Below are 26103 nucleotides of genomic sequence, written 5' to 3'. Positions count from 1 at the left end.
TATTCTGCCATACTCTGCAGTGCTGCCCTGATTAACTGTTCATTATTAATCAATTTGATGTAATTTTTATGATTTATTCAATAACAGATTAAACATGATTTTGCATTAGGACTTAAAATTGATTAAGTGAAAGTTCCACTATATCACATGTCTATGCACATATGTATGAATTTTCTGCATTGTGCTTTTATATTTCTTGATTTTCGTGTGCTGACTTGTAGCAAGTGTGCATACTGTATGCTTGCTTAGTACAGAAATGGTCCCAAAATAGCACAGTATATTGTGTGGTCTCTTGTAATGCAGCAGTAGTCTGTTATCCACTCACACATTATTACAGTGGATATCTGTGCAACTATGCACATAGAGGCATGTGTGTGTGTGCGTGCTTGTTGGGATTAGGAATTTCACAGGGGTTTATGTATGATATCCCCATGTCTAATGGACTATGTCTGTCAGTCTGGCTCTAAGGCATTAGTCTGCCCTCTCTCTCTGATCAGACCAGTTCAGAAACTAGACCCTGTATGTTTAGGACTTGAAAATAAACTATGTGTGTGAAATTTTAAAACCACAAAATTGTTACAAGGAGAGTTAATAATGTTTAACGTGTCTTCTTAAGGTCTCCTAAACTAGGGTGACACTGTGATTAATCTAGGCGCAGGAAGTAACACCACTGCTGAACACACTTCCTGTAATGCAATGACTGTTTTGTAAAGACATTGTTGGCGTTTCTTCGAAATCAGCTGACCTACCCTCACTTCTGTAAAAAGAGCGCTGATCTGCAGTGAGGATACGTCACATAACCACCTAAACAGCTTGAGCCTATAAATAAAAGAAAATTAATATAGCAGCATTTGTATAAACAATGCCAATGATTTATGGTAGTTTTGCTTAATTAATTACTCATACTTAACAGTGGCTTCCTTCTTTTGGCTACCATATCACATTAATAAATAAAGATTGAAAACACCACACTTCTGTTCAGCTTGTTGGACTGGTATGGTGTGTGTGAAGACCACTTGAGCCATGTGTCTCTGGTGGTTTGAAAGCTGTACAATGGTCGATGTGTCTGGCTATGAGTGTCTCACTGGCAGGGAGATAGTCAGGCTTTGTTGTCTTCATCAAGGCTAATTTTTTTCTGCCCGCCCATCCGGCCACCCTTTGACCACTGGCTGATTTCATGGTGGCTTTGCGTAGTTGGCTAAATAGGTGGCAAGCCCTCTGCATGATCTCTCTGTAATGATGAGGGGAAGGAGGAAAAACCTTTAGAAAATATAGAGGGTTCCCTCAGAGGGGTGGGAAGTGCACATGGGGGTTTTCTGGTTATCTTACCACCTCTGTACCACCTCCAATATTCTGGTGGAAACCCTGAATGAGTTTTGAGCAATGCCAGCTATGAAATTTAGCAGCAAGGCTAAAGCTATCCAGCTTGTGAGGGACTCTTGAGTTATATAAATACGTAATTATTTGATATACATAAATAGTATGTTTATTTTTAGGCACATAATGCCAGATGACATCTATGTATATCTGTCTCCAGAGACAGCAAGTCTAGACGAAGACATGATGGAAACTCCATACCACCATAACTAGTTCAATGCACTGCAGCTTAAGAAAACACATGCAAATAGACATAACAGAAAACATCTTTATCAATTCGACAACATGTGCTGAAAATTCTCACAACAACCAAATACACAAACACACTGCAAATACCCACAACTCAGCCAAATACACAAACAGATTGCAAATACCCACAACACAACCAAATACACAAACACACTGCAAATACTTGCAACACAACCAAATACACAACATGCTGCAAATAGTCACAGCACAGTGGAAATGTTTCCAGGGGACACAAAAAAGTGATGAACCTAGCTGGGATGCACTTGTTGTTCAGCGCTTTGTGACTTTTGAAGTTAAAAGCATTGAACAACAAGTGCACATGGATGTAAAGTAATAATGATAATACATCCATGCAAGTGTGTCCCAGCCGGTTGTGTTGTGTGTATTTGCAGCGCGTTTGTGTATTTGGTTGTGTTGTATTTGCAGCAGGGTGACCATAGGTTCTCCTATACAGTGACATTTTCGCAATATACAAATGTGTGCATTTTGATGAGGACGCTGACATTCCTGAAACTACAACTCCTTATTGTTTGAAGGTGTAAAGATTGTCTTTAGTATGTAAAAACAAACATTTTTGAATCTGTTTAATGAATGGCTTGATTAGCTTAGTTAGCAATGCCATTGAAAAATTTAATCAACTGGTCACACTTAAAATATTGACCGAACATCTAGCAGATGAAGTGCCTCTCTGATTGTCCACTCTCTAACTCATCTCTTGTCTCTTGCAGCTCTGCAATGTATGGATGATAAAGCGCCTTGTGTCAACAATGCCACATGTCTGACCTATGCTAATGGCACTGGATACTGCAGGTAAGATTGACTGGCACATGTTTTTTCAGTTAAACTCATATTGTCATCCTAACACTGCAACAAAAATGTGAACACAGCAATAGAAACACCTCATGAGGGGGATTGTTTGGTGTGAACGCCAGTACAGAAATAGGGTTTTTAGATCAACTCCAGCCTGTCCATGGGGCCATAAGGTTTTGCTCAGGCATGAACGGGGGAATAAAAGACTGCTCTGTCTGACAAAGTACACCAGTACTGGGAACAATACCAACACACACACTTCCACCTCCAAGATCTTATTTGGGACGTTTTGGGGTTTTTATTACACACTCTGTTGTTGCTATACAACTAATAGCACTAAGTGTTGCCAACAGATTTTACTGTCAGTTGATTTGTTGTTTCTGGGGGATGTCAAGAAGATGACAAGACATTTTATTAACCTCTTTATGTAAGTGATGGGAGAAAAACAATCTTAAACTTGGCTGACTGAATCAAAATGACATGTGGGATATTAATTGTTACCACACATGTTAGTGATAGCTTTTGTCCCCTGGCACATGCCACGTTATTGTGCAAACTTTAAATAACCTGTAAGTAAGCCTCCTCCACTGCCGGTGGTGCAATCCGAGCATTAGGGAGAAGTGCTTTAGCGTAAAGGAGAGTAGTGGCCTCTGTGATGTACGCCTTCCACTTTCTGACAGCTTAGCCTAGTTTGTAATTAAGACTGAGCTGTCTTTATAATTGTGTTGCCACTCCCAAGCCAAATTCCCAGTGAAAATACACACATAGCTGGTTCATGAACTTGATCATATTTCATCAAATGTGATGTGAATCACACTGTGTGTCTGTTCCCAGAGTTTTTGGAATTTCAACATTCTGCTGCTTCTGTAAAAAAGGAAGGAGAAAGCAACGCTCCATAATCAGTGTTTGACATTCCCTCTGCCTGATTGAAGGTCAAATAGACATTGCACTGCAGGTGCAAAGAGGTTCATTGTGTATAGTATCTGCATGTGTGTGAGAGTACATACATTATACATCGTAGTAATCTTTTACTGAGAGTGAATTGGTGTTAAAATAGAGGATCTTAATGTGCACTTTTAAACACACATACATACACAAGTAAGGATTAGATTAGATGGGTGTGATGTAATGTGGTCTTGCTGCGTCTAGTTAGTTAGAAGCTGCATTTGGAACTAGTGAGATGCAGGTGATGGCCATGTGGTTTAGGCCAATAGTAAAGATGTGCTTAAAATTAGGGTAGGATGACCATTTCAAGGTTATCTAAAGATAAACAATTCTCAATTTTGGAAATTTTTCTCAGGTTGAGGAAGTGCAGTTGGACTGTCATGGTTAGATGAGTTCAAAGAGCAGGCCCGGAAAAAATATCACACCCAAATTCAGAGCTGTATTTTTAATATGGGCTGACAGGCATACAGTACCAGTAGAACAGTGCTTTATGCCAATACTAACTGGCATGTGTCTCTGAAAAAACACTGAATTTGCAGCAGTTTACCACATCCTCTTAGCTCTTATTTTTATTATGTTGTTTTTATTACTTTTACTATAATTTAATTGCGATTATAAATAATAATGTTACATGTAATAATTTTTGTGTATTTTTTGCACTAGAAAACCAGTAATTATTCAGTTTTAAGGGGTCTGGGACTATTAGATTTCTCTTCTTTTTAGTCTTGGTCTTTCTCAGCCAGGCTGTCTCCCTAGCTGACCAGTCAGTATTTTTTTTCTCTGAATCAAATGATGATGTTGATGATAAAAGAAAAACAGTAGAGAGACCTCTTGCCCTGGAGACAAACACAGAGGAGTCTCCCAGTTTAGAAGAGTCATCTGACAGAGCGCAGGCCTGCTGTTAGACTGATTAAATAGTCATTCAGTTTTTTCTGCCATCCACAGGCAAACATGACCGATACACACAAAAAACCACACACTCAGACACATATTTGTGCACACAAATGCACACACTTGCCTGTGTCTGGTCTGTCTGGTCCCATTTGCGCTGTGCTGCTGGTCAAAAGGTTCATTGTGTAAAAATGTAATTATGTGTGTATTAATCTCCTCAGTATATTAAAGGAAGCCATTTGTAAGTAAACAGCCGCTGTGGCCTTTTGGCTCAGACAAGCATAATTATGTCACATGGATCACGCCTGGGGTCAGACTGGGTGTAGCTGTAATTAAACTGACAATTAATATTACAAGCTTAGGACACCACTGTGGTCAACTGGTGGAGTTACATCTGTTTTTCAAGACATTTAAGGCCCTCCCAGATTTCAGATAGCCAACTTGTTTTTAATGCTGAGTGGGATGGAAGAACAAGAGTCATCATGTTAACTTTTCTCAGTTTATGAAATAAAAAAAAAAGAATGATCACAGATAAAACAAGTGAGGACAGAATAGTTTTTGTTTGATATCAGTAAAGAAAGCGTTCCACTGTGGACACTGTTTTGATTGGCAACAGAATGAGCTTCTGTGCATCTCATCATCAATTTGCCTTGAGTGCATCTTCTGCAGATTTCCCACACATCCTGGAAACTCTGGAAAACATGGCTACTCTAGTTATAAGTATGTGTCTGTTTTCCATTGTTTGATTAAATATGTACATCCGTCCATTCCATTCTCATAAACTCAATATCTCAGTAACGCCTTGAGGGAGCTTCTTCAAATTTGGCACAAACATTAATTTGGACTCAATGTCAAAGATATTCCTTGCAACTTGGCTGGATGGTGGAAGCATACAACCACAAGGCGGTAATTCTAGTTTTAATTTATTGTGAGACAGAAAATGGAAAGGGAAATCTTCCAAATCCAAAGTGTGTGAGCTTTGTGCTTGCATACAGTACAGTAGCACATACTAATAATATGACAGCTCCCAGAAATTTCTATGCAAGCAAAAATAAATTTTTGCTTGCATAGAAAACTCGGGTGTCTCATTTAAGTAACGAAGAATGCTGTGTGAGAGAGTTAAAGTACATGGGAGAGGTCGACCTGCGGCCTTGCAGGGCAGGTTGTAGGGAAGCTGCCAAACCGGTGACACTGCAAGCCATCATCTCTAGGTGTGAGAAAAAGGTGTGTGCTCTAAGTCTGTGTCTCTACCTGAATTTGTGCATGTCACAAGTTTGCATGCTAGGTATTTGTAACTTACATCACTGCTGAAAGGACACAAATATTATTTGATGAGGTATTGGCTAAGAGCACAGAAACATTGTTTGCTGGTCACAGAGGATTCCTATCACATACATGGAGTCTGACTCATTGAGTTAATACCTGAGCAGTCCAAAAAAGAGTGAGACTACACTCTTTATGTTGTCCAAACCCTGTTTCCCCCAGAACAAGATCTCTTTGTCTGCTGTCAGGCCATGGTGCAAACTGATTAACTCTCCCTCCCTCTCAGTGCCTCTTTTTTTCTATCTTTATCTTTTTCTCTTGTAGTCACTGTCATGACTTTATGTTTTTGTTTTTTGTTTTTTTTTTTAAAAAAGGCTTTTTTTTTCAAGAGTGAGGACTGAGAGTAACTGTGTTGTGTAGACCTGCTGCCTGTTTGATCTGACAGGTAGAATTTGCCTGCTGGGCAGACAGAGGATGAGAAGGGGCCAAAAGAAAAGAGGATGTCTCCTTTCAAGTAATTTGAGGAGGAATACCTTGGAGCACAACTCCTTACTAATGATGAGAGAGCAGTGGTGAAGGGGGAAGGGAGACGAGGATGAAGCGGAGCGAAGAGAGGAGTGTAATTTCCCTCTTGCTACGCCTCCTTCATCAAACTGTCACTCATCCATCCATGCCTCAGTCCCTCCCACTGCCTCAGGGATTTAGATGCCTCTGGACACAACTCACCTGGCCTCTTAATCCTTCTCCCACAACCCCAGACTCTTTTCACTATAATCTCTACTGTTTCTTTATTTTTGTATAAGCATCATTCCATTTGCCTCTGACACTATTTTTTAGGTCTTAACCTTTTACTTTTATAATATTCATACTTGCTTCACCTTCCAATCATATCTGTGTGTTTGTAGAGCTTTGTTTAAGACCTTTTGTTGCTGTAGTTGTCAGTCTCAGCCACTTTCTGTCACCTTACAGAAACTACAGAACAGTGTTACGATATGTCCTCATCTCCTATTAAGGTCTAATGTCAGAGGAAAGACAGAGGGAAGAGAGAGATGTTTTACACCCTCACAGCTGGGTCAGCTGTGGCTCAAGACGAACAGTGGGTCATCCATTAATTGCAAGGCCAGCAGTTTGATTCCGTCCGTGGGCAAGATACTGAACCCCAAATTGCCCCCAGTGTAACGTCTGTGTGTGAATGTGTGCATGTGGTAAAATGTGCTGTATATGTAGGAAAAAAACGCTGTATGGATCTGAGTGTGACTGTGGCTTAAAGTGTAAAGCATTTTGAATGGTCAATAAGACAAGAAAAGTGCCATATAAGTGCAGTCCATTTACACACACTCACACAGATTTTAACTGGATTAGGCATACGACCCAAACTAAAGTCAACAAACCCTAGAGTAGGAAATTGGAATTGGAACCCAGGGCAGTGATTTCCTGGTCTCACCCTCAAAAAGACTTATCTCATTCCCACAGCCCAGTTAACAGCACAGTAGATGTGGTTGGGACAGGAACCACAATGATAAGAGTTTCTTTGTGTATATGCTTGTGTATGTACTCTGTCTGTGTGTGTGTCTCTGGATAGTCAGGGGCACCTTGAGCCTGTAGCAAGTTCACATGCTGGCAGAGAGAGGTCTGAAGTTCAGTTAACATGTTAGATTAATTATTTAATTTGGATGGTGGAGATGTAGCTCAGCGTGTCACTTGAATGTGTGTTTAAGAGCCCAAAAAGATGATACAAGTAAACTGTTCATTAGTGCCAATTGCGGTTACAGTTTAAGATTATTTTGATCATGGATTTACCAATTATTTTATCATTTAATTGATTCACAGTCGTCACAGTTTCCCAGAACCCAAGGCTACATCCACACTACTACATTTTGTTTTAACAGCGTTTTAAAATATAAACAATATAAACAAATCTCCATCCAGATGAGAAACTATCTGCATCCATACTAACACACCTGAAAACCCATACATGTGTGACCATTCACAGACACTGCGCGAGCCAGTGTAAACAGGAAGCAGATTGTATACTCTCACGTGCACTCAACTGATAAGTTGCAGAAAATATTATGAACGAGGAAAGCAAAGGCAGTTGTAGCGTTAACATGAAAAATTTAATTGAGCAACAGCTGCGAGTAAAGACAACAAGGTCAGTAACACTTGTAATTCATGTTTTCACTACTGGTGGTTTGCGGGCTGATAAGAGCCAATCAGGGAGTGACCTGGTGTGTCTACCATCATTGTTTCCAAAGGTCTCCGTTTGCCCAACGTGCCTGTCCAGACTGCAACACAGCCCCAGAGTTTTCAAACTAAAACGGGGCTCTAAAACTCCAGAGTAGTATGGCGGGAGGCGAAAACATATCAAAAAAGTTTGTGTTTTAAAATGAAAACATAGTAGTGTGAACGTAGCCTAAGATGAAGTCTTAAAATTGCTTGTTTTATCTAATCACCACCCACAAGCTGAAACTGGCAAATGTCTTGCATAGTTGCTTGATAAGTAACTTAAAAGACTAATCAAATACTAAAATTGTCAGTTGACTAACTGATTAGTTGATTAATTGATTAATCCTTTAAGCACTAGTGCCAACTCACTAGACTGAGAGCAGTGAATATTGCATGGTTGCTGGGATGTGACTCTCTCTTCAAATTACAGTGATACAAGAAACATATATACAAAACAAACAACCAAACAAATAAAAAGTAAAACACACAAACAACACACTGCTTGGAGGCATGGTGATTCAAACCCCACTCTCAGAAAGAGGAAGTCTTACAAAACAGTGGGGAATGTAGCAACCAGACCATAAACCCACATACAGTGAGGTGATAAGTGGCTCTGTGTCACACATTGATGATGACACTGTGGGGTCAAAAGTACCTCTGTTTTGTCATAAGGTCACATATTCCCTGTACATATTCCTTCACAAAGAGTTTCTGACCAGTGTGAGTTTGATTCTATCATTTAATTGTCATTAAATTTGAATTCACTTTTAGTTATTATTAAATAATCAGCAGACAAACATCAATGAAATACATCAAAGAACCACACAAACACATGACTCAAAAACCGATGACATAAAATAGAAATTAGCTGGGAGCAAATCTCTTTGGGTGGGCTGCTGCAAAAATGCAATATTTGGTAAACAATAGCAATTTAGTTATCCTTGATCCTAATAGGAGAGATTAGATTATATATTCTTTTCTGTTCGGTCAGTGGTTGTTCTTTGCATAGTGTAGATCTTGATAAGAAACTTTTATAGACCAACAGACCATAGTTGGAGATTCCACTTTTAACAACCACACAAATAGGATAATGAGAGAACAACATAGAGAGATGGTTAGAAGAAGCTTTCAGGGAGAAAATGGGTCCCGTGCTTCCTCAGATGACTCTTTGTGAACATGTTTCTAAACACAGCCCGAGATTTTACCACATGGTCCTAGTTTAGACTCCACCCTGCTCTACACCCCTCTATTCTGTCTGCACTGATGCTTTTCAGTCTGGCTGCCAGGTTTCCCTTATTTCTCAAAATGTCTCGCTCTCTCATTACTTTTTTGGCTTTTACTTCCACCTCATTGTGCTCTCGTCTCGTCACTGTACCCACCTTCCTCTTTTTTGATCTTGTGTATTTTTTTGTCTGTGTAACTTTGACATCACCCTTACACATCCCTCTGCCCGCCTCTTCTGTGATGTTATTTTTGCTGTCTCTGCTCTTCACCATGAGAATGAGACGAAAAAGAAACTATGCTGAGAAGTGTTGGGACGTTGCAAAAAATCCACCTACAACTCACAAAAACTACATTGCTGCTAACAATTTTTGAAGTAATAGTTTCCATCCCCCAAAAAAGAATCCCTAAATACACCTTTTCCTCTCAGTTTAGGTGCATTTCATTTTTTCAATGGAGAACAGACCTCTTCTCATCTCTGGCACCCTCTGATCTGTGGGCCTTACAGGTTTTACAGCATGGAAATGTGGCAAAGACCTGGTAAAACTCACTATCATTCTGTGATAGTGCCAGTAGCCTCTTTGGGATGTTTGAATTCTGCCATAAGCTCACTGATACGCTTCCTTAATATAGTCCTGCTGGCTTGAGGTGATGGTGTTACTGAGGAACATTTTTAAATTTCTGTTTGTATTTAGTTTCTATTGCTATAGATCGACTGTGTACAATAGTTATTGAAAATGGTAATGGAGACTGCACATGAGACAGGAAGGAAGTAGAAAGGCCTAGTCAGCTGACCAATCATGCAAAACTTCTTCACCTTTTTGTTTCAGTTCAGAAATGCTCAAAGCAATGAATGTGGAGTTTAAGTAGAATAGATAAAGTCACACAGAAACCCGTCTTGGGAGCCCCTTAAGCAGGCTCCACCATTCACCTTTGAGGTCTAGAAAGTGCTTCCCTGTTTGTGTCACTTCTGGGTCTGATATGACTCTGAAAGTCCATCTCTGCTTATCATCCATGTGGTACAATGTCTGTAGAAAGTTTTGATTCACACATATGAAGAGTTTGGTCTCATTTAATGGCTCACACTAGTAGTTACTTTGAACATCAAAGATTTTGCCTACATTTGCTATATCATGACATACTGTATATCAGTGTTGGAAGATTGTGATTAGATTTATGCCATGTTGCCCAGCCCTAGACTGTGGTTTTGTGATTTGAACTTTCTCCAGACTTTTGGGTGTGTCTAAGTTGCAGTTAGTCTAAATGGCAGCAGAACCTTTTAAAGGAACTTCTCCGTCTATCTCTAACATCCTGAAGGTCACATCTCTTAAAATTATCCACTGTTTACTACAGTTTGGTAAGCCAAGGATCCTTTGTTCCTGGTTTTCCTCCACCACTAAGCTAGCAGCATAGCCGTGCATAACAACACTAAAGAGATTAACATGTTCCTCATTTGGCTTGGGATGACCATACATGCACACACAGGACTATATTACAGTGAATAGACCACCTATGCACCAGCCAAGACAGGGAATGATCCAGGGATTGAAATGTGAGCTGGTTTATGCTCTACCTCTTTCTCTTCTCACACTGTTACTCTCTGATGGCTGCAGGGAGAGACCATGATGGAGTTATTAAGCATTGCTGAGACTAGAATAGCAGCTGGAGGAGGAGGGGGTGGTTGTAGTTGGGGAGAGGAAGGTGGAGAGGTAGGAGGAGAGAATTGGCACAAAAAAAGGGGGGGAGTGAAGAATTGGGGAGAAGGGCGCCCAGGACATAGGAATTAGGAATGGAGGAGGTGGGGGACATTACATGAGTGAGTGAGAATCAATCCACCCCTCTCTGCTCATTGAAGCCCCTCCGGCCAGCCAGGACAGGCAGAGGTCAGCATGAGGTAGAGGAGGAGGAGGGAGAGAATGAAGGACACAAGGGGTGCAGAGAGAGAAGGGGGGCGGGGGTGTGTGAGATGGGGGCGCTAATGTGAACCAGCTGTAGAAACCTGACACTTTGAGTGGGTTAGAAATGAGAGGTGGAGGAGTGAGAAACAGAGGGAAAGAAGGACTGCAGGAAACTTCAGAGTTGGAGAAGGATGGAGAAAAAAGGAGGGAAAAAAAGTCCACATGGAGCAAAACAAAGAATCCCATAGATGAGTTTGGCTGCAGAAACCTCTCTGCTGTGTTGTTCATGAAAGCTGAGCTGTCTTTGTGTGTGTATAGGTGTCAAGGTGCATTCATCTGAGTGTGAATTCAAGCTTGTGTTCTCTAGTGTGTAGGAAAATTTTTCAGAAGAAACACACAGCTTCCTGTGTTGTATTCAGTGACATACTAGTGTGTCAGTGTGTTGGGTTATGTCTTTCTCAGTGAGCCACCACTCCCTGACAATAATGTGAATCATGCACAGCCATGTCTGTTTGCCTCAGGCTCTGGTGATACAGCCAGAGGCTAATAATGAGCTCTCTATCTGGCAGCGAAACCTGAAGGACAGGGTGGTATCGTTTCCTGACGCCATGGCATTTGGTTCTGTCAACACTGGTTAGATAGCAGCGATTGAAATTAATAGAGTTTACAGTGCCACTCTCCTTTCAGCACTTTTGAATTTTAACAAAAATCTTTAAATAGCAAATAATTTTTGAAGGATGGTGTTGAGTTGCAAGACAACTCTTCAAAAGAAATTATCACACCTTTGAGTTATTTTGTTGTTAGACTAATATGAAGTTCTATTTTATGCTACAAAGAAGTATCACTTGTAAATAAAGTCATGTTTGAATTTCATACTCAAAAGACTGACAATTAGGTTAAACGTTGCAACAAAACACACATTTCAAACCCCACCCTCTCTCAGAAGTGGCTTTACTTGACTTTACAAATACGTCTCATATTCCCTATAGTTTTAACAGTGAAAATGTGTGAAATGTTCCCAGTGAAATGTAAACCTGGCATTAACCTGGACACGGTGTTCTTTGTGTGTCAGCCTGCTAATGTGATGTATGTCACAGGGCAGAGGGCTGTGTCATTACTCTGGGATAGGGGGAGGAGAGGTTGTCCAGGAGAAAATAGAGCAGTCCTAATTCCCAAGACGGCTGTCTTGTTGTGATATCATGACCAAGGGACATCTATGTGTGTGTGTGTATTTATGTGTGTGTTTGTGAATAGGCATTTGTTTTGGGGTATGTATGGGGTTACCGTGTCAGACATGCTGCATTATGGACACAGATAGGGAAAAGGGAGGGTGGCCATGTCTAATCTGACAGGACTCAGATAAAGAGGGTGAAGTTTGTATTCTTTTTGAAGATCTCACACCACTAATGTCACACACACTAATTTACCATCTTGTTTGTATGTTCATCAGCACTCCAAGTAAGCGCAAATAGGTTTTTAGAGAAAGTTTTAGGGCGATGAACTGTATGTTTAAAAGAAATGTGTGACATTATTCTATGTTTGTTGGTGTGTTGGTAAAAAAAACAATTTAGCAAATGTATACTTTCATCTTTGAATAAGTTTTAAGCACATTTTCCTCTATTTGAGTAAATGGTGCATTTATGGGAGGATTATTTTCAGGCTTTGACTACACAGACAATACTTATTACAACTAAGATTAATTCATTCGTAGACAATAAAAAATACTGCCAGACCTGCCCTTTACTTGAAGATGGTAAAGATATTTATGCCATACCTAGTATAAACAAATTGTTAACTGTAAAAAAAAAAAAAATGGAAACATTGCACAATATTATTGTGTTTATTAATTTAAATAAAGACTGGTTTATGTAAATAACAGTACATTTGATAAACTGTACATTTTTGAACGAAATATGTAAGCTAGAGTGGGAATTTGTTTTCAGATGCTGTTTGTCATATTTGACGAGACAGTGGGTGACTCACACATCATACCAGTCAGAAGTATCACAGATGTGATTGATCTGTGAAACTTCTGTCTGGCATGATTCTCTCAATACTCTCCTACTTTCCCATGTGCTCACAACCTAATATCTTCAAGCTGCTTTGAGGTGGAGTGGCCAATAATAAATGAAAGATAGTAAGCATGAGATTAATTTCAACTAATTCCAATCTCCACTGTTTTGTCTCCATTTCATATGACTCATAACACAGATTTATTCTAACTACCGTCTTCCCTTTATGTTTTTACAGGTCTGCTTATTTGGAAAATACATACATACAGTATATTTTTCATTTAGAATTTTTATGAAAGAGGGTATTAGTTTGCCTGTGCATGTGAATGTGTGTGTCAGTTACTGTGTGCTGTATTTCTGCCCTCTTATTATGTTACCTGAGTCCCTCCAGGGAGGCGGGTTTAGAGGCCTGTGTAAGAGGCAGCAGGTTGCTCAGTCGCCCAGAGTCCCCAGACGGTGTGTCTGCCATGCGTCATACACACACTCACTATGTGACAAAAGGCTGATCAAAAACGTATACACAGGAAATAACCTGACCATTGGCATTTTTGCTCAGTAACAAATAAAACCCCTGACCAAGTACTGTCATACATAGAGAAGTGGTGAGTGAAAGTAGGAGGGACTGAGAAAAAACAGAGGAATAGAAAGTGACGAAGGGAACATGGTCTCTGGTGAGATCCCTGGTGGACACATTGTGTAATATAGCAATTTCCTACCCACTGCTCAGCATGCAGCTGAATCACTGTACTGACAAAGAAGAGAAATCGAAAGAAATGGGTAATGAACAAGGAGAGGAAAAAACAGACAAGCACATGATTTGTAGACCAAATGTGGTAATAAGTCATGATGTCAGATGTGAAGTGTTGCTTTTCTTTCAGTCTCATACCTAACAATTCTTTGTGAACAACTTGCAGTTGTCAAGAGAAGTTCCTCACCTATATAGATTATGATGGATATAGATATAGATAATGACTGCACTAATGATCTTTTGGCAGGAAGATTGTTTATCTGTTAATCTGTTGTGTTAGATCATTTCTGGTGCTTTCTGCTTGTTGTTTTTAGTTTCTACCAGGCCTCAGTCAACAACTTCCAGATGACTCCACCTCACATCCTTCTGCTTTTGAACTTCTTCTTGTCCATCACTAACCCCGGTTTAACCCCTCTACCAAGCGTAGCTTCCTCCTTTTCTCTTAGCAGGGTTTATGGGGCAACAGCTCAGGGTTCAGAGCAGTTCGTTCAGTGATCAAAGAGTTAATGGTTAATTCTTGTCTCATCTTAACAACATGTCAAAATTATCCTTATCATACTTGAGCATGATGCCAAAGCCCCAATTCATTCTGTCCAGCATCTCATGGCCATATGAATGTGTGTGAGTGAAAACTGTTGAGCATGAGGCCTTTCACTGTAAATAGCTCCATATGTCTCTTGGGATACAGACACTAAATGAATGCAATCCATTCATCATTTACCATATGGTTTGGTATTTGAAGTAACTGAACAACTAGTTCGCTGTATGCCTGACCAGACATTTTGCTAATACTCCTACTTAGGGTTGTGGTTCCCCACATACTATTGTTTAGATTACTATACGGCAGTGGCAAGACTGTGTATTAGCCAGTAGTGTTTACTTGTGCAGGTTCATTAGTTTCTTTGTTGTGTGTGTGTACTACAGGACACGTGTGCAGACGTCACTCTCAGATATCAATGCTCTCAGCAGCGTTTGTCTGATGTGGTGCATACATCCACCTGACTGAAACTCACTCTTTTGTTTTGTTTGTTTGTCTCACTGACAAGAAAACACACATAGATACTTGTCTATTTGTTTAACTCATCTTTCAACTTCATCATCTGCATTGACGGGTTTTTGCGTGTTTGTCCAGGTGTGCACCTGGCTTCCTGGGGGAGTACTGCCACCACAAGGACCCTTGTCAACCTGACTACTGCCTGAATGGAGGGAACTGCTCAGTGTCCATGTCAGCTGGTGTACCTGTACCAGGCAGTGCCACCTGTAACTGCCCTCTTGGCTTCACGGATCAGCACTGCCAAACTCCCCAGAACTCCACGTGTTACCCAAACAACCCCTGTGCCAACCGAGGTGTCTGCACCCTGCTCTCCCTCGACAAGTACAAGTGCGAGTGTGCCAGAGGATGGACAGGTGAGACAGTGTTTTTCTCTCGGGAAGTCTGACTTCTGTCTGTCACCACAACAATTATGTAGTTTTAAACACTCTGAATCATATACACTTGTAAAGACTTCTAATACCTTGTAACTGTTTTTGCATTGCAGTTTTTAAGCAGATTATTTTACGCTAACACTGTCAGGCATCTTCTATTGCTTCCACTAGGGGTGTTAAATTTTTGGTCCTGCTTGTCTGTTAGCAGGATATCTCAAAACTTTACAAAGAAAATTAAATTTAATTAAAAGTTAGACCATGAGGCAAGGAACAAGTGGGTCCAGATCTATGTGCAGATATTTTTAAACATTGCTTAAAATTAAAAAAAATGCCTAACTGTATTTCAGCAGTGTTTTCTGCTCTTACTGCTCAAATTAAAACAAGTCTGCTACATATATCCCACAATTGTCGATTAGGGTGTTTTGATCCACAAGTTATGGATCCACAAGGTGAAAAATCCTTAAAGGTTTGGTGATGTGTGATAACTGAACACATTTTTAGAGAAGGCCTAAAGTGTCCTCTAGACAAGTGTATGTCTAATATGTACTGACTGTATCATGAACAAGGACATAAACTGTGATAAGAAGTGTTGTTGATAAGCACAAATACACACCGATCATTGCACATTACTTTTCCACTGTTATGTAACCCATATTTGTCCAGAGGTGCCCACATTGTCAAATTACACAAAGGAAATCAGAAGCACTAATGCTCAGCTCTTTGTCCTCTCCTTCCTCTACATTTTCAGGACAACGGTGTGAGTATGAAGACAGCTGTCTCTCTAGTCCCTGTGCCAACGGTGGAAAGTGCAGCTGCCCGTCTGCTGGTAGCTACACATGCTCCTGTCCTCCAGGCTACACAGGTCCTCGCTGCCTTAATGACACAAATGAGTGTGCCGCCACACCCTCTATATGCCAGAATGAAGGAGTGTGCGTCAACACCCCAGGCTCCTACAAGTGAGAATCTAGATTATAGTAACCCAACTGGGAAATTTTCTGGACAATTAAAACTACTACAATTTGACTACTAGAAATGTACAGAATATTTTCATTCTGTCAAGACTGAATGAAATGAAACTGACTCTTTCCATTGCTACAGGTGCATCTGTGCCCCGGGGTTTACAGGCCGACACTGTGAAAGCTCATACATCCCGTGCTCTCCTTCACCGTGCCTGAATGGAGGCACCTGCCACCAGAACTCAGAAACCAGCTACTCCTGCCACTGCCTTCCAGGTAGGAGGATTCACATTCTGAAAGACTAAACTTCTGTTCATCTTGTATAAGCTTAATCGGATTTGAACCAGAGAGGGAGAGAGAGAAGAATATTGAATGTAGGAAGAGAAAAGGAGTGACACTGTAGCTGGTATTTATCTAGAAATGAATGTAGGTTAGAGATTCAGAATTGTTACATTATGTTGTTTGAGGTGCAAACAGTCTGATCCTGCTGGCTGTGTTGTATAGACACACTGTGCTGTCAGTTTGATACAGTTTGTAAGTAGAAACACACAACAGGCACACACACAACTGCGGTTTATACATTACCAGGACATGAATACTAATGTACACCAGAGGATATCATACTAAAACCTACGCATTTGATTGCATATCATCCCAATGGAAATTAAATGAATGCTCTTTCATTTGTTCAAGGTTTCAATGGGACTAACTGTGAGAACAACATTGATGACTGCCCCGGTCATCAGTGTGCCAATGGAGGAACCTGTATGGATGGAGTCAACACCTACAACTGTCAGTGCCCTCCAGAGTGGACTGGTAAGAGATATATGTGTATGATTTTTTGCTTATGTGTTTCTATGACCACTATTATACTCTGTGTTTGACCACCATTGCTGTGGTTTTCACTGTAGTACAGTACATGGAGTTACCATCCCACTGCCTCAAATCCATGCAAGATATCATGGGTTATCCTCAAGTGTATGAATATTATCTGTGGCTGAAGATGACCTTAAACATATTGAAGCGTTAAAAAAGCAGTATTATGTATTTCACACGTCATCTGTCATATTTTTAAAATGAAATCATTTGCCTTTGTACTCTTTCATTTTCTAAACTTCACGATCATATCATTAGGAAATGGCTTTTCTGCTGTTGAGTCTTCTTTTCCCTGTGTGCTGGTTGAGCAGTGAGATGGAATAAATGTTTGTGCTGTGATCAGTAATAATAGCTTGCATCCTTTCATGTTGTCTGTTTTGATGTCATATTTCCTACCATTCTTCTGATGCCTTTCTCTCTGTATTTCTGAGGTACGTATATTACACAGGGTGTACACAGGCATTTCGGTTACAAAACAAACATGCACACATCAGCTTCTTCGGGCCTGTCTGAGTTCATGTAGCACTAATCCAACCAGGGGAAGCAAAGCCAATGTGATGCTAAACCAGGGCATTTAGAAATTGCCACTCTGGATAAATATTGTTCTTAAACTGTACATTTTCAATGTCTGCAAAAGCAGAGCTTTCAAAATAAGATGGAAAACATCTCAAAAATCTAAAAGATTTCTCCTCCAGAAACCCATGAGGTTACCCACTGAGGTATGTTGTATTATGCTATTAACTTCATTTGTTTAATTTTTCTCCCTCCGCTTTATTTCCTCCTCCCTGCCCCTCCACAGGTCAGCACTGTACAGAGGATGTTGATGAGTGCCGTTTGCAGCCAAACACTTGCCAGAATGGTGGTACCTGCAGCAACCTCATTGGTAGCTACGTCTGTGTGTGCGTTAATGGCTGGAGTGGCCCAGACTGCTCTGAAAACATTGATGATTGTGCTACAGCTGCATGCAGCCCAGGCTCCACCTGCATCGACCGCGTTGCCTCTTTTATCTGTGTCTGCCCTCATGGAAAGACAGGTGGGCCAGTAGTGGGAAACCACATGCAGACATTTTTACACCAAACCCTGAAATACATTCAAGATATAATGTGATTTAAGACAAAATAGAAATGCTGTTGCTCTCTGCCATAGATCCATACTTCTGTTTAGATATTATGTTAATGCTTACAACTGAAAAAAGGAAAACAAAAAATGTTAACAGTTGTTAAATATACAGAATATTAAATAAGTATTGGTGTCCACACTGAAACTGTATATTTTCTTTCTTATTGATTACTTACAGTTGAAAGAGTTTCCTAAGCAGATAATTTCACTATATTCATCACAGCTTTTTCCTCAAGGAAAAGCCACCGAATGTGTTTCAATGTCAAACAGTCAAATCCACCAGTTATACCACAAAATAGATTCACACTTCCAGCCTGCAGGTTTGAAGCCTTGCCATAAAAATAAACTTCTCGCCAGTAGCAAATGAGCATTGAATTTGTTTTTCTTAGAGATTCTTTAGGGCCATTTGTGCCCAAGCACAGATGAGGAATCTTTGCATTAGAATCAAATCAATCCCACAATTGATCAAATTGTTTTCGCTCATTCCTTAGTAACATGTTTTTCTTTTCAGGTTTGCTGTGCCATAGAGATGATGCATGTATCAGCAACCCCTGTAGAGAGGGCTCTCATTGTGACACCAACCCCATCAGTGGCATGTTCAACTGTAACTGTCCACCTGGATATGTAGGCACCACCTGCAACATCGACAGGGACGAATGCAGCATTGGTGAGAAAGAACGCTGCCCCTCTTCAACTTCTGTACATACAAAACATCCATTATCTCAGTTCAGTCTTCAAACCTTTTCCTCCTCGCCCTCAGGTACCAACCCTTGCGAGCACGGTGGTCAGTGTGTGAACACTGATGGCTCCTTCACCTGTAACTGTGTAAGGGGTTACGCTGGGCCGCGCTGTGAACAAGATGTCAACGAGTGTGCTTCGAGCCCCTGCCAGAACGACGGCACATGCCTGGATCGCATTGGGGACTACACCTGCATCTGCATGCCTGGTACATTTCTGGATAAATCATACATTACCTTGCATTTTAACAAATATCAGCAGACATCCAGATGAGCTTTAAAAAAGTGCAGCATTTCAAATTGTCCCTATTTTTCAGTGTTTTATTGTTAGGTAAAGGTTCAGGATAATAATACAATATTAATTACTAGAAAGCACTCAGAGAAGACATAACCACCAAGACTACATAACCCTCTTTATTTGCTTTAATAATTGTTGAAAAAATCTAATTTGCATCTAAATCCAGATGTTCCGGACCTGGATAAAAGTGCACGAGATGCACAATGATGCCATTCATGTGCTACATTCTTTTCATTCAAGGAAGTACAGTAAATCATGAGAGAATAGTGAACATGTTTTTAAAAAACAATGTTGCAGTGTTTAAAGTAGAAACATATACACAATTTCCATGGTAGAGGTAATAACTTAGGTGGCTGAAACTTGTAGGTTTAAATAACCTGTTGAGAAACTGCAGAGAAATGGGACAGGAAACATAACCTCCTTAGAAATAATAAAAACTTGTTTCTCTCCATTCATGCAGGATTTGAGGGGACTCATTGTGAGATAGACGTGGATGAGTGTCTCAGCTCTCCTTGTCTGAACCAGGGTAAATGTCTGGACCAGGTCAGCCGCTTTGTCTGCGAGTGTCCAGCAGGTTGGTACACATGAAGCTACGTTTATGTATTTTTCTGTTTGATGTCTATCCACTCATGAAGTGAAAATGAATTTGCTTGTGTTGTCCTAACTGTTTTCAATCTGGTCTTCACTGTATTTAATGTATCTCCAATGTATTGTTACTATGTTCATCATGTTGTTCTGTGTTCTGTTTTCAGGCTTCAGTGGTGAAATGTGCCAGATTGACATTGATGAGTGCTCCAGCACACCCTGTTTAAACGGGGCCAAGTGTATTGACCGACCCAACGGATATGATTGTGAATGTGCTGAAGGTAAAAGAGAATATGCATATTAAGTTGAGGTGAAAGAGCATGGTACTAATTCTTAGTTGTTGAGCCAGCATATTAGATTAGCCAGTTGAGCCAGCTAATGGTAGAGTGTATTACTTTAAACCCCATGTCCTATTTGACCAGAAAATAATCTGAAATCGTCACATGGTTGATGATGCAATGGCTTTGGTTATTTTTCTAAGAAGAAATATTTTCTCCTAGGCTTCACTGGTCTACTTTGTGACGAGGACATCAATGACTGTGTGCCAGAGCCATGCCACCATGGTCAGTGTAAAGATGGCATTGCCACCTTCTCCTGTGATTGCTATCCTGGATACACAGGCTCCATCTGCAATATCCAGGTCCAAGAGTGTCACAGCAACCCCTGTCAGAACCAAGGACGGTGCATCGACCTGGTCAATGCTTACCAATGTAACTGCCCACTAGGAACTACAGGTAAGTACTAAGTGTGCTAAAAGTTATTGCCTGAAGATTGAGATATTAGTTATTATTACTGTCATCACACCTAAGACAAGCCTATGCAGCTGCCAGCAGTTCCTCCCTCATCTGATTGGTCCGAACCACTGTGGTTCAGCCACAAATGAAAAGCTTGGAGCCTGGCAAGATTAATTCTTGCTTGCGAGAAATCCAGCTTCCTCGTAACAGACATGATGGAAGCAGATGTACAACAGCTCTGGGTGGCAGCATTATTCATTGAGAAAAAAGTTACCTTGTGTGCAAACAGTGATAACAAGTCACTCTGAAACACCCATCAGACTGGTGTGAGTGCCCATGTGATTGATGTACAGATGAATACAATCATCAGAATGGTTAATGTGTCTTTTCATCTGAGCCACCTTCTCCTTCAAAATAGTGTGTGCTGCTCTGACTTTTATACAGTTTTGAAAAAAGCTCTGCACTGCTTGACATGTGGCTGCTATAGTAACCATATAAACTGAACTATCAACTCTAAACATTGTATGAGTTTTAGTTCCTCTCACACTTAACCATTTGTCACCAGAGGGCAAATTATCTCTACAGGATCTTTTTTTGAAAGAATCTAAATCTTAGTCATTCTAATTAATCTGCTCACCAAATTATTCAGAATTGATGTTCTCCTGAGAGTTTTCTTGTTTTGAGAGAACTTTTTGAATTGAATGTAAAGCCCCCACCCCCCTCACCTAGAGCTTCCTGTATGACTTTCAGTGTATTGAAAAGTGTAGAGCACTCAACATGTGTGTTAGCAGTCACAAGTCTGGGTCGATCGGTGCTACCCCACATTGCTGTGTGGATTAGTAAAATCAGTTCAGCATATTGTATCACCCTGAGGCCTGGTACTGGGGTCTGTACTGCACTTACTTTACCAAAACTGGCATCAGATCACCAGGTCTCACTTTCAGGTTTCTTTCCCTCACTTCCCCTTCTTTGATGTGCCTTGTTCACTCTCTGTCCAGTTTTCTTCTCTCTCCCTCCTTCTGTTCCTCCTTCTTTGTCCCTCTCTTGCTTTCTCCCACTCCCACTATTTGTGCCTCTCATGTCATTTGCTTATGACATACTTGTATTCCTCTGCTGTACAGGTCTGTCTCCATTTTTGTTAACATACCATTTGTTGCTTAACTTCATTTATATGTAGTCTCACTCCCCCCTGGTGGAGAAAGACTCCCTAAGACCCTAAGTTTTTTTGTTTTGTTTTTTCATTTTGTAACAGCTGTTTAATCGACTTCACCTCCAATGCATCTACTTACTAACTAAGGCCAAAAGTGTGACAGGGGTTTTTGTTGTCCTACTTTTAAATCTCAGCAAACATTATACAGTCAGAAAAAATTGTGAAGTATATAACCTGACTACTCTATATGCGAAACTACATGTATTTTTTTCCTCAGGGGTAAACTGTGAGATCAATACAGATGACTGTGCCAGCAACCCCTGTGAGTACGGAAAGTGCGAGGATGGCATTAACGAGTACAAATGTGTGTGCAACTCAGGATATACAGGTATGTTTTGCTAAATTCTGGTAAAATCAATGTGAGAACAGTATAAAATGTTTCAGAAATGAAGCAGGTTACAATAACAGAATACTTAGATCAATATATCAATCAAATGTCTGCTTTTGATACAATCAAAACCCCTTTGAATTGTTCTTTAACAGGAGTTAAATGCGATGTGGAGATCAACGAGTGTAACTCAAACCCATGCATGAGTGGGGGAACCTGTGTGGATAAGGTCAACGGGTTCCTCTGTATGTGCCCACCCAACACACACGGCCCACTGTGCCTCTCTGGGACAGACCACTGTGCTCCTCAGCCTTGTGTGCATGGACAATGTATTGAACAGCAACATGAGTACGTTGACCTTATACTGCTTCTCTGAAGTTTTATCTTTGGAAATCCGTCTCTTTTTATCAAATCCAACCCTTGAATGTGAGCTAACATACACCAGTTATATAGTGTATCTGGGAATTCAAAAGATCCTTAAGGTGAAGCAACAGTTGGGCCAACAGTCAAGTTATTTTTCCCCATATTTTATAGTGTATTCCTTTACTCTGTTGAGATGTTGAGGTCCCCTGGAGTTGGAATATTATGTTATATAAAGTCATCAATAATCCAAGTATTAGCCTTTATTGAACTGCTGGAACTGATGCTGGAGACAACAGCCTGCTATTATGATGGCTGTTATTGGCTAATTTCACATTTTGAACTCATGCTGGCCTTTCGTTTGTGTAAAGGTACCGTTGTGAGTGCGAAGCTGGCTGGGTGGGACAGCACTGTGACCAGGAAAAAGATGAGTGCCAGCCCAGCCCCTGCCAAAATGGTGGCACATGTTTGGACCGACATAATGGCTACACCTGTGTGTGCCAACCTGGATTCAAAGGTAATAACACTAATAATAATTGTTGTATTTCATGATAGAAGTTTTTAAAATGTATTACTGAGCAATCAGAAGAAGTAACAGCACTGAAGAAATCTGTCACCTTTGCTTCAGGTGTGAACTGTGAGAAGAACATAGATGAATGTGCATCTGGGCCCTGTATAAACCAAGGCCTCTGTATAGATGGAGTCAATAGTTACATCTGCCAATGTAGTCCACCATTCACAGGTCAGCGATACCACATTTCCACCTGCAATAACAGTCTTTGTAGTGCCCCTCTGAATATCAGTTTTGCACAGCTGTTTATTCACTGTCTTAATCATTATTAAAAATGTGTGCAATGTTGAAATAGGTAAACACTGTGAGGTGGAACAGGTTCCCTGTGCCTCTCATCCATGTGAGAGAGGAGTGTGTCATCCATCAGCAGACTACACATCTTACACCTGTCGGTGTCCCACTGGTTGGCAAGGTACGTACATGTCTGCGGGATACTGAGTTTTTATGTGTCTGACTGATTGAGTTGATTGAGGGTAACTATGAAACAGTGTGCCTGAGAGTAGTCATATCCACAGCTATTTATTACTGCGAAATTGATCCTGTACTAATGTTTGCTTGTTCACCATTGTGTAGGTCAGCGCTGCAGTGAGGATGTGAATGAATGCAATAACAACCCATGCAAAAATGGTGGTCATTGCATGAACAACCAAGGCAGCTACACATGTAAATGTCCATCTGGATACAGCGGACACAACTGTCAGACAGACATTGATGACTGCTCATCACGTGAGTTTCTCTTCAGCTAATTCTGTCACCTTAATGGCTGTACACACCCAATGGAACCTGCACCTCTGCATTTATGATGCCAGTGATTATGACACCTTTGTAATGTTCTTTGATGTATCATTGGAGACTGGAAGCAGGAGAAAGCATCATAGAAAGTCCCCTGAGACAGTCCCCTGTCTTGTTAAAACAAGGATATTTTTGCCAGACAGTTGTTGGAATTCTCTTTAATAACTTGGATGAATTGTTTATTCGGCTGCTACTTAAATAAAAGTTTTGGTCATGGAAAGCCTCTCTCTACCTCCCCTCTGTAGACCCATGCCTAAATGGAGGCTCATGTGTGGATGGTGTTGGGAGTTTCTCTTGTGCCTGCCGGCCAGGATTTGAAGGGGTGCGTTGTGAGACTGAGGTAGACGAGTGCGCCAGCCAGCCCTGCAAGAACGGTGCCATCTGCTGGGACTATGTCAACAGCTTTGTGTGCGAGTGTCGACCGGGCTTTGATGGACTCCTGTGTGAACGCAACATCTTTGACTGTACTGAAAGGTGAGCCATTCATTCAATGTATGATCCATAAAAACTGCATTGTTCTGTTCTTAATCAATTTATTCTTCCTCAACGATTTGCACTGTATCTCCGTCAATGACTAGATGGAATAAATAATAAATGTCTAAATGTCCAGTTAGGGTAAGAGAAGTCTTTCTTTAGATTTTTTTAGGTGAATGACATGACTGCCTTGAGAAAAACAAAATATATATACTATTTCCAAAGATGCCTGATTAGAGTGGGAATCAGTCAGCAGTGCTTACCGATCTACTGTCTACTCCATTAAGATGTAATCTTATGATCTAATTAGATCTTATGTAATCTTATGTAATCTAATGATTACATTAGATGTTTTTTCTTTGTTTTCTTGTTGATTTTTTTTTACTGTTTTTGCCCTGTCTCTTCATTAATTCCTTTTTAAAATATTAGTTGTTTTTTTTTTTCATTTTGCCTCTGCGCAGACCAGCCGGAGGTATTATGTTTTCAATTTGACCATACAGCCCATTCCCGTGAACGTGATATTTCAGTGACGTCTTGAGGGAATTTCTTCAAATTTGTCGCAAACATTTACTTGGATGAGTTCAAGGATGAACTGATATTGGTCAAAGCTCGAGGTCATTGTGACTTCACAAAACATGTGTTTGGCCATAATTCATCCGCTGATTACGACACAATTTTACACAAATGTATAATAGGATAAAATAATGAGCGATGACATTTTATATCAACATGGTAAAAGGTCAAGTTCACTGTGACATCATAATGTTCTGCCAAAACACTCCGGGCCATTATTAAACACTGTAACTCAGAAAGGGGAGATTTATTACTATATTTTCTGCAACACGGCTGGTTGGCGGTAATTATAGTTAAGCACTTTTCTTTTTCTCCTTCCCTCCAGCTCCTGCCTAAATAATGGGAGTTGCATTGATGAAATTAACAGCTTCTATTGCCGTTGCCGCCCTGGTTTTACTGGGGCATTCTGTGAGTATGAGCGTAATGAGTGCGACTCTCAGCCCTGTAAGAATGGAGGAACCTGCACTGATGGCCTGGGCACCTATCGCTGCACCTGCCCCATGGGATACAGTGGACAGAACTGCCAGGTAATTTGTTTATGTGTTACAGAGTGGGTCTGCAGATAAGGCGTGAGCTGGGTTGTATGTGTATGAATAAGTGTAGAGGGGTTGTATGCTGTAGAGATTATTAAGATTTTAGAGATTTTAGGCAAATTTGTAATCTGAGTCAGTGAGCAGGAGTTACTTTTTTCATTGATGCTGTTTTAAAATAGCCTTGCACCTATACATGATGTGCCTATGACTAGACCCTGTAGGTTAGATGTAGCCAACTGAAAATGTCTCAGTCAAGAAGGTGGCTGGATGCAGTGTATTTCCTTCTGTCTCTGTAACAACTTTGCAACTTTCTTCCTTTCCTTATTTGCATGCAGAACTTTGTAAACCTGTGTAGCAAGGTCCAGTGTCAAAATGGAGGCTCCTGCTCTCAGACCACAATCTCCTGGACTTGCCACTGTGACAATGGATGGACGGGACTTTACTGTGACGTCCCTGGCATGTCCTGTCAGGACTATGCTGCCACAAAAGGTGAGGAACTACCATTAAAATGTTGTTCACTGAAGATTATTGGTGGTTTCCTGCATACTTTTTCATCAGACAAAAAATTATCTTAAATAATAATAATCTTAAAATAGGCATACAGCATGTATACAGCAAGTTCACAGTATTCACCATATGCACCTTCTTTTCCAAATTGCTGTAGGACTGGAAGTGGAGAATTTGTGTAAGAATGCTGGGCGGTGTGTAAATGTGGGTAATTCCCACCAGTGTCACTGCCAGCCAGGATACATGGGCAGCTACTGTGAAGAGATGGTCGATGAGTGTCAGTCAAACCCTTGTCGCAATGGAGCTACATGCAAGGACTATCAGGGCACATACGAGTGTATAGTAAGTAAATTTGTAGCTGTTTTTGTATTTCTTTGTTTTGTAG

General features: G+C 40.6%; 1 protein-coding gene across 1 annotated transcript in view; it reads left to right on the top strand.

Moving 5' to 3' along the window:
- notch2 (notch receptor 2) overlaps positions 1 to 26103 on the top strand; it is a 50134-nt gene that overhangs the window by 13506 nt on the left and 10525 nt on the right. Inside the window, exons 2-22 of the mRNA XM_071487577.1 lie at positions 2355 to 2436; positions 14773 to 15047; positions 15814 to 16021; positions 16164 to 16297; positions 16715 to 16837; positions 17697 to 17930; positions 18528 to 18683; positions 18777 to 18962; positions 19512 to 19625; positions 19804 to 19917; positions 20137 to 20370; positions 21798 to 21908; positions 22064 to 22256; positions 22640 to 22785; positions 22897 to 23010; positions 23135 to 23251; positions 23413 to 23565; positions 23877 to 24105; positions 25004 to 25205; positions 25547 to 25700; positions 25876 to 26060. Of these exons, the coding sequence (XP_071343678.1) occupies positions 2355 to 2436; positions 14773 to 15047; positions 15814 to 16021; positions 16164 to 16297; positions 16715 to 16837; positions 17697 to 17930; positions 18528 to 18683; positions 18777 to 18962; positions 19512 to 19625; positions 19804 to 19917; positions 20137 to 20370; positions 21798 to 21908; positions 22064 to 22256; positions 22640 to 22785; positions 22897 to 23010; positions 23135 to 23251; positions 23413 to 23565; positions 23877 to 24105; positions 25004 to 25205; positions 25547 to 25700; positions 25876 to 26060 (3464 nt within the window). The remainder of the gene's footprint in view (positions 1 to 2354; positions 2437 to 14772; positions 15048 to 15813; positions 16022 to 16163; positions 16298 to 16714; positions 16838 to 17696; positions 17931 to 18527; positions 18684 to 18776; positions 18963 to 19511; positions 19626 to 19803; positions 19918 to 20136; positions 20371 to 21797; positions 21909 to 22063; positions 22257 to 22639; positions 22786 to 22896; positions 23011 to 23134; positions 23252 to 23412; positions 23566 to 23876; positions 24106 to 25003; positions 25206 to 25546; positions 25701 to 25875; positions 26061 to 26103) is intronic.

The sequence above is a fragment of the Trachinotus anak genome, unplaced genomic scaffold, assembly GCF_046630095.1.
Source record: "Trachinotus anak isolate AG129_WGS33_773 ecotype Australia unplaced genomic scaffold, CSIRO_AGI_Tana_v1 ptg000010l, whole genome shotgun sequence".
In the NCBI taxonomy this organism is placed as follows: Eukaryota; Metazoa; Chordata; class Actinopteri; order Carangiformes; family Carangidae; genus Trachinotus; species Trachinotus anak.
The sequence above is the reverse complement of the archived record's forward strand: the minus strand, read 5'-3'. Positions and strand labels throughout refer to the sequence as shown.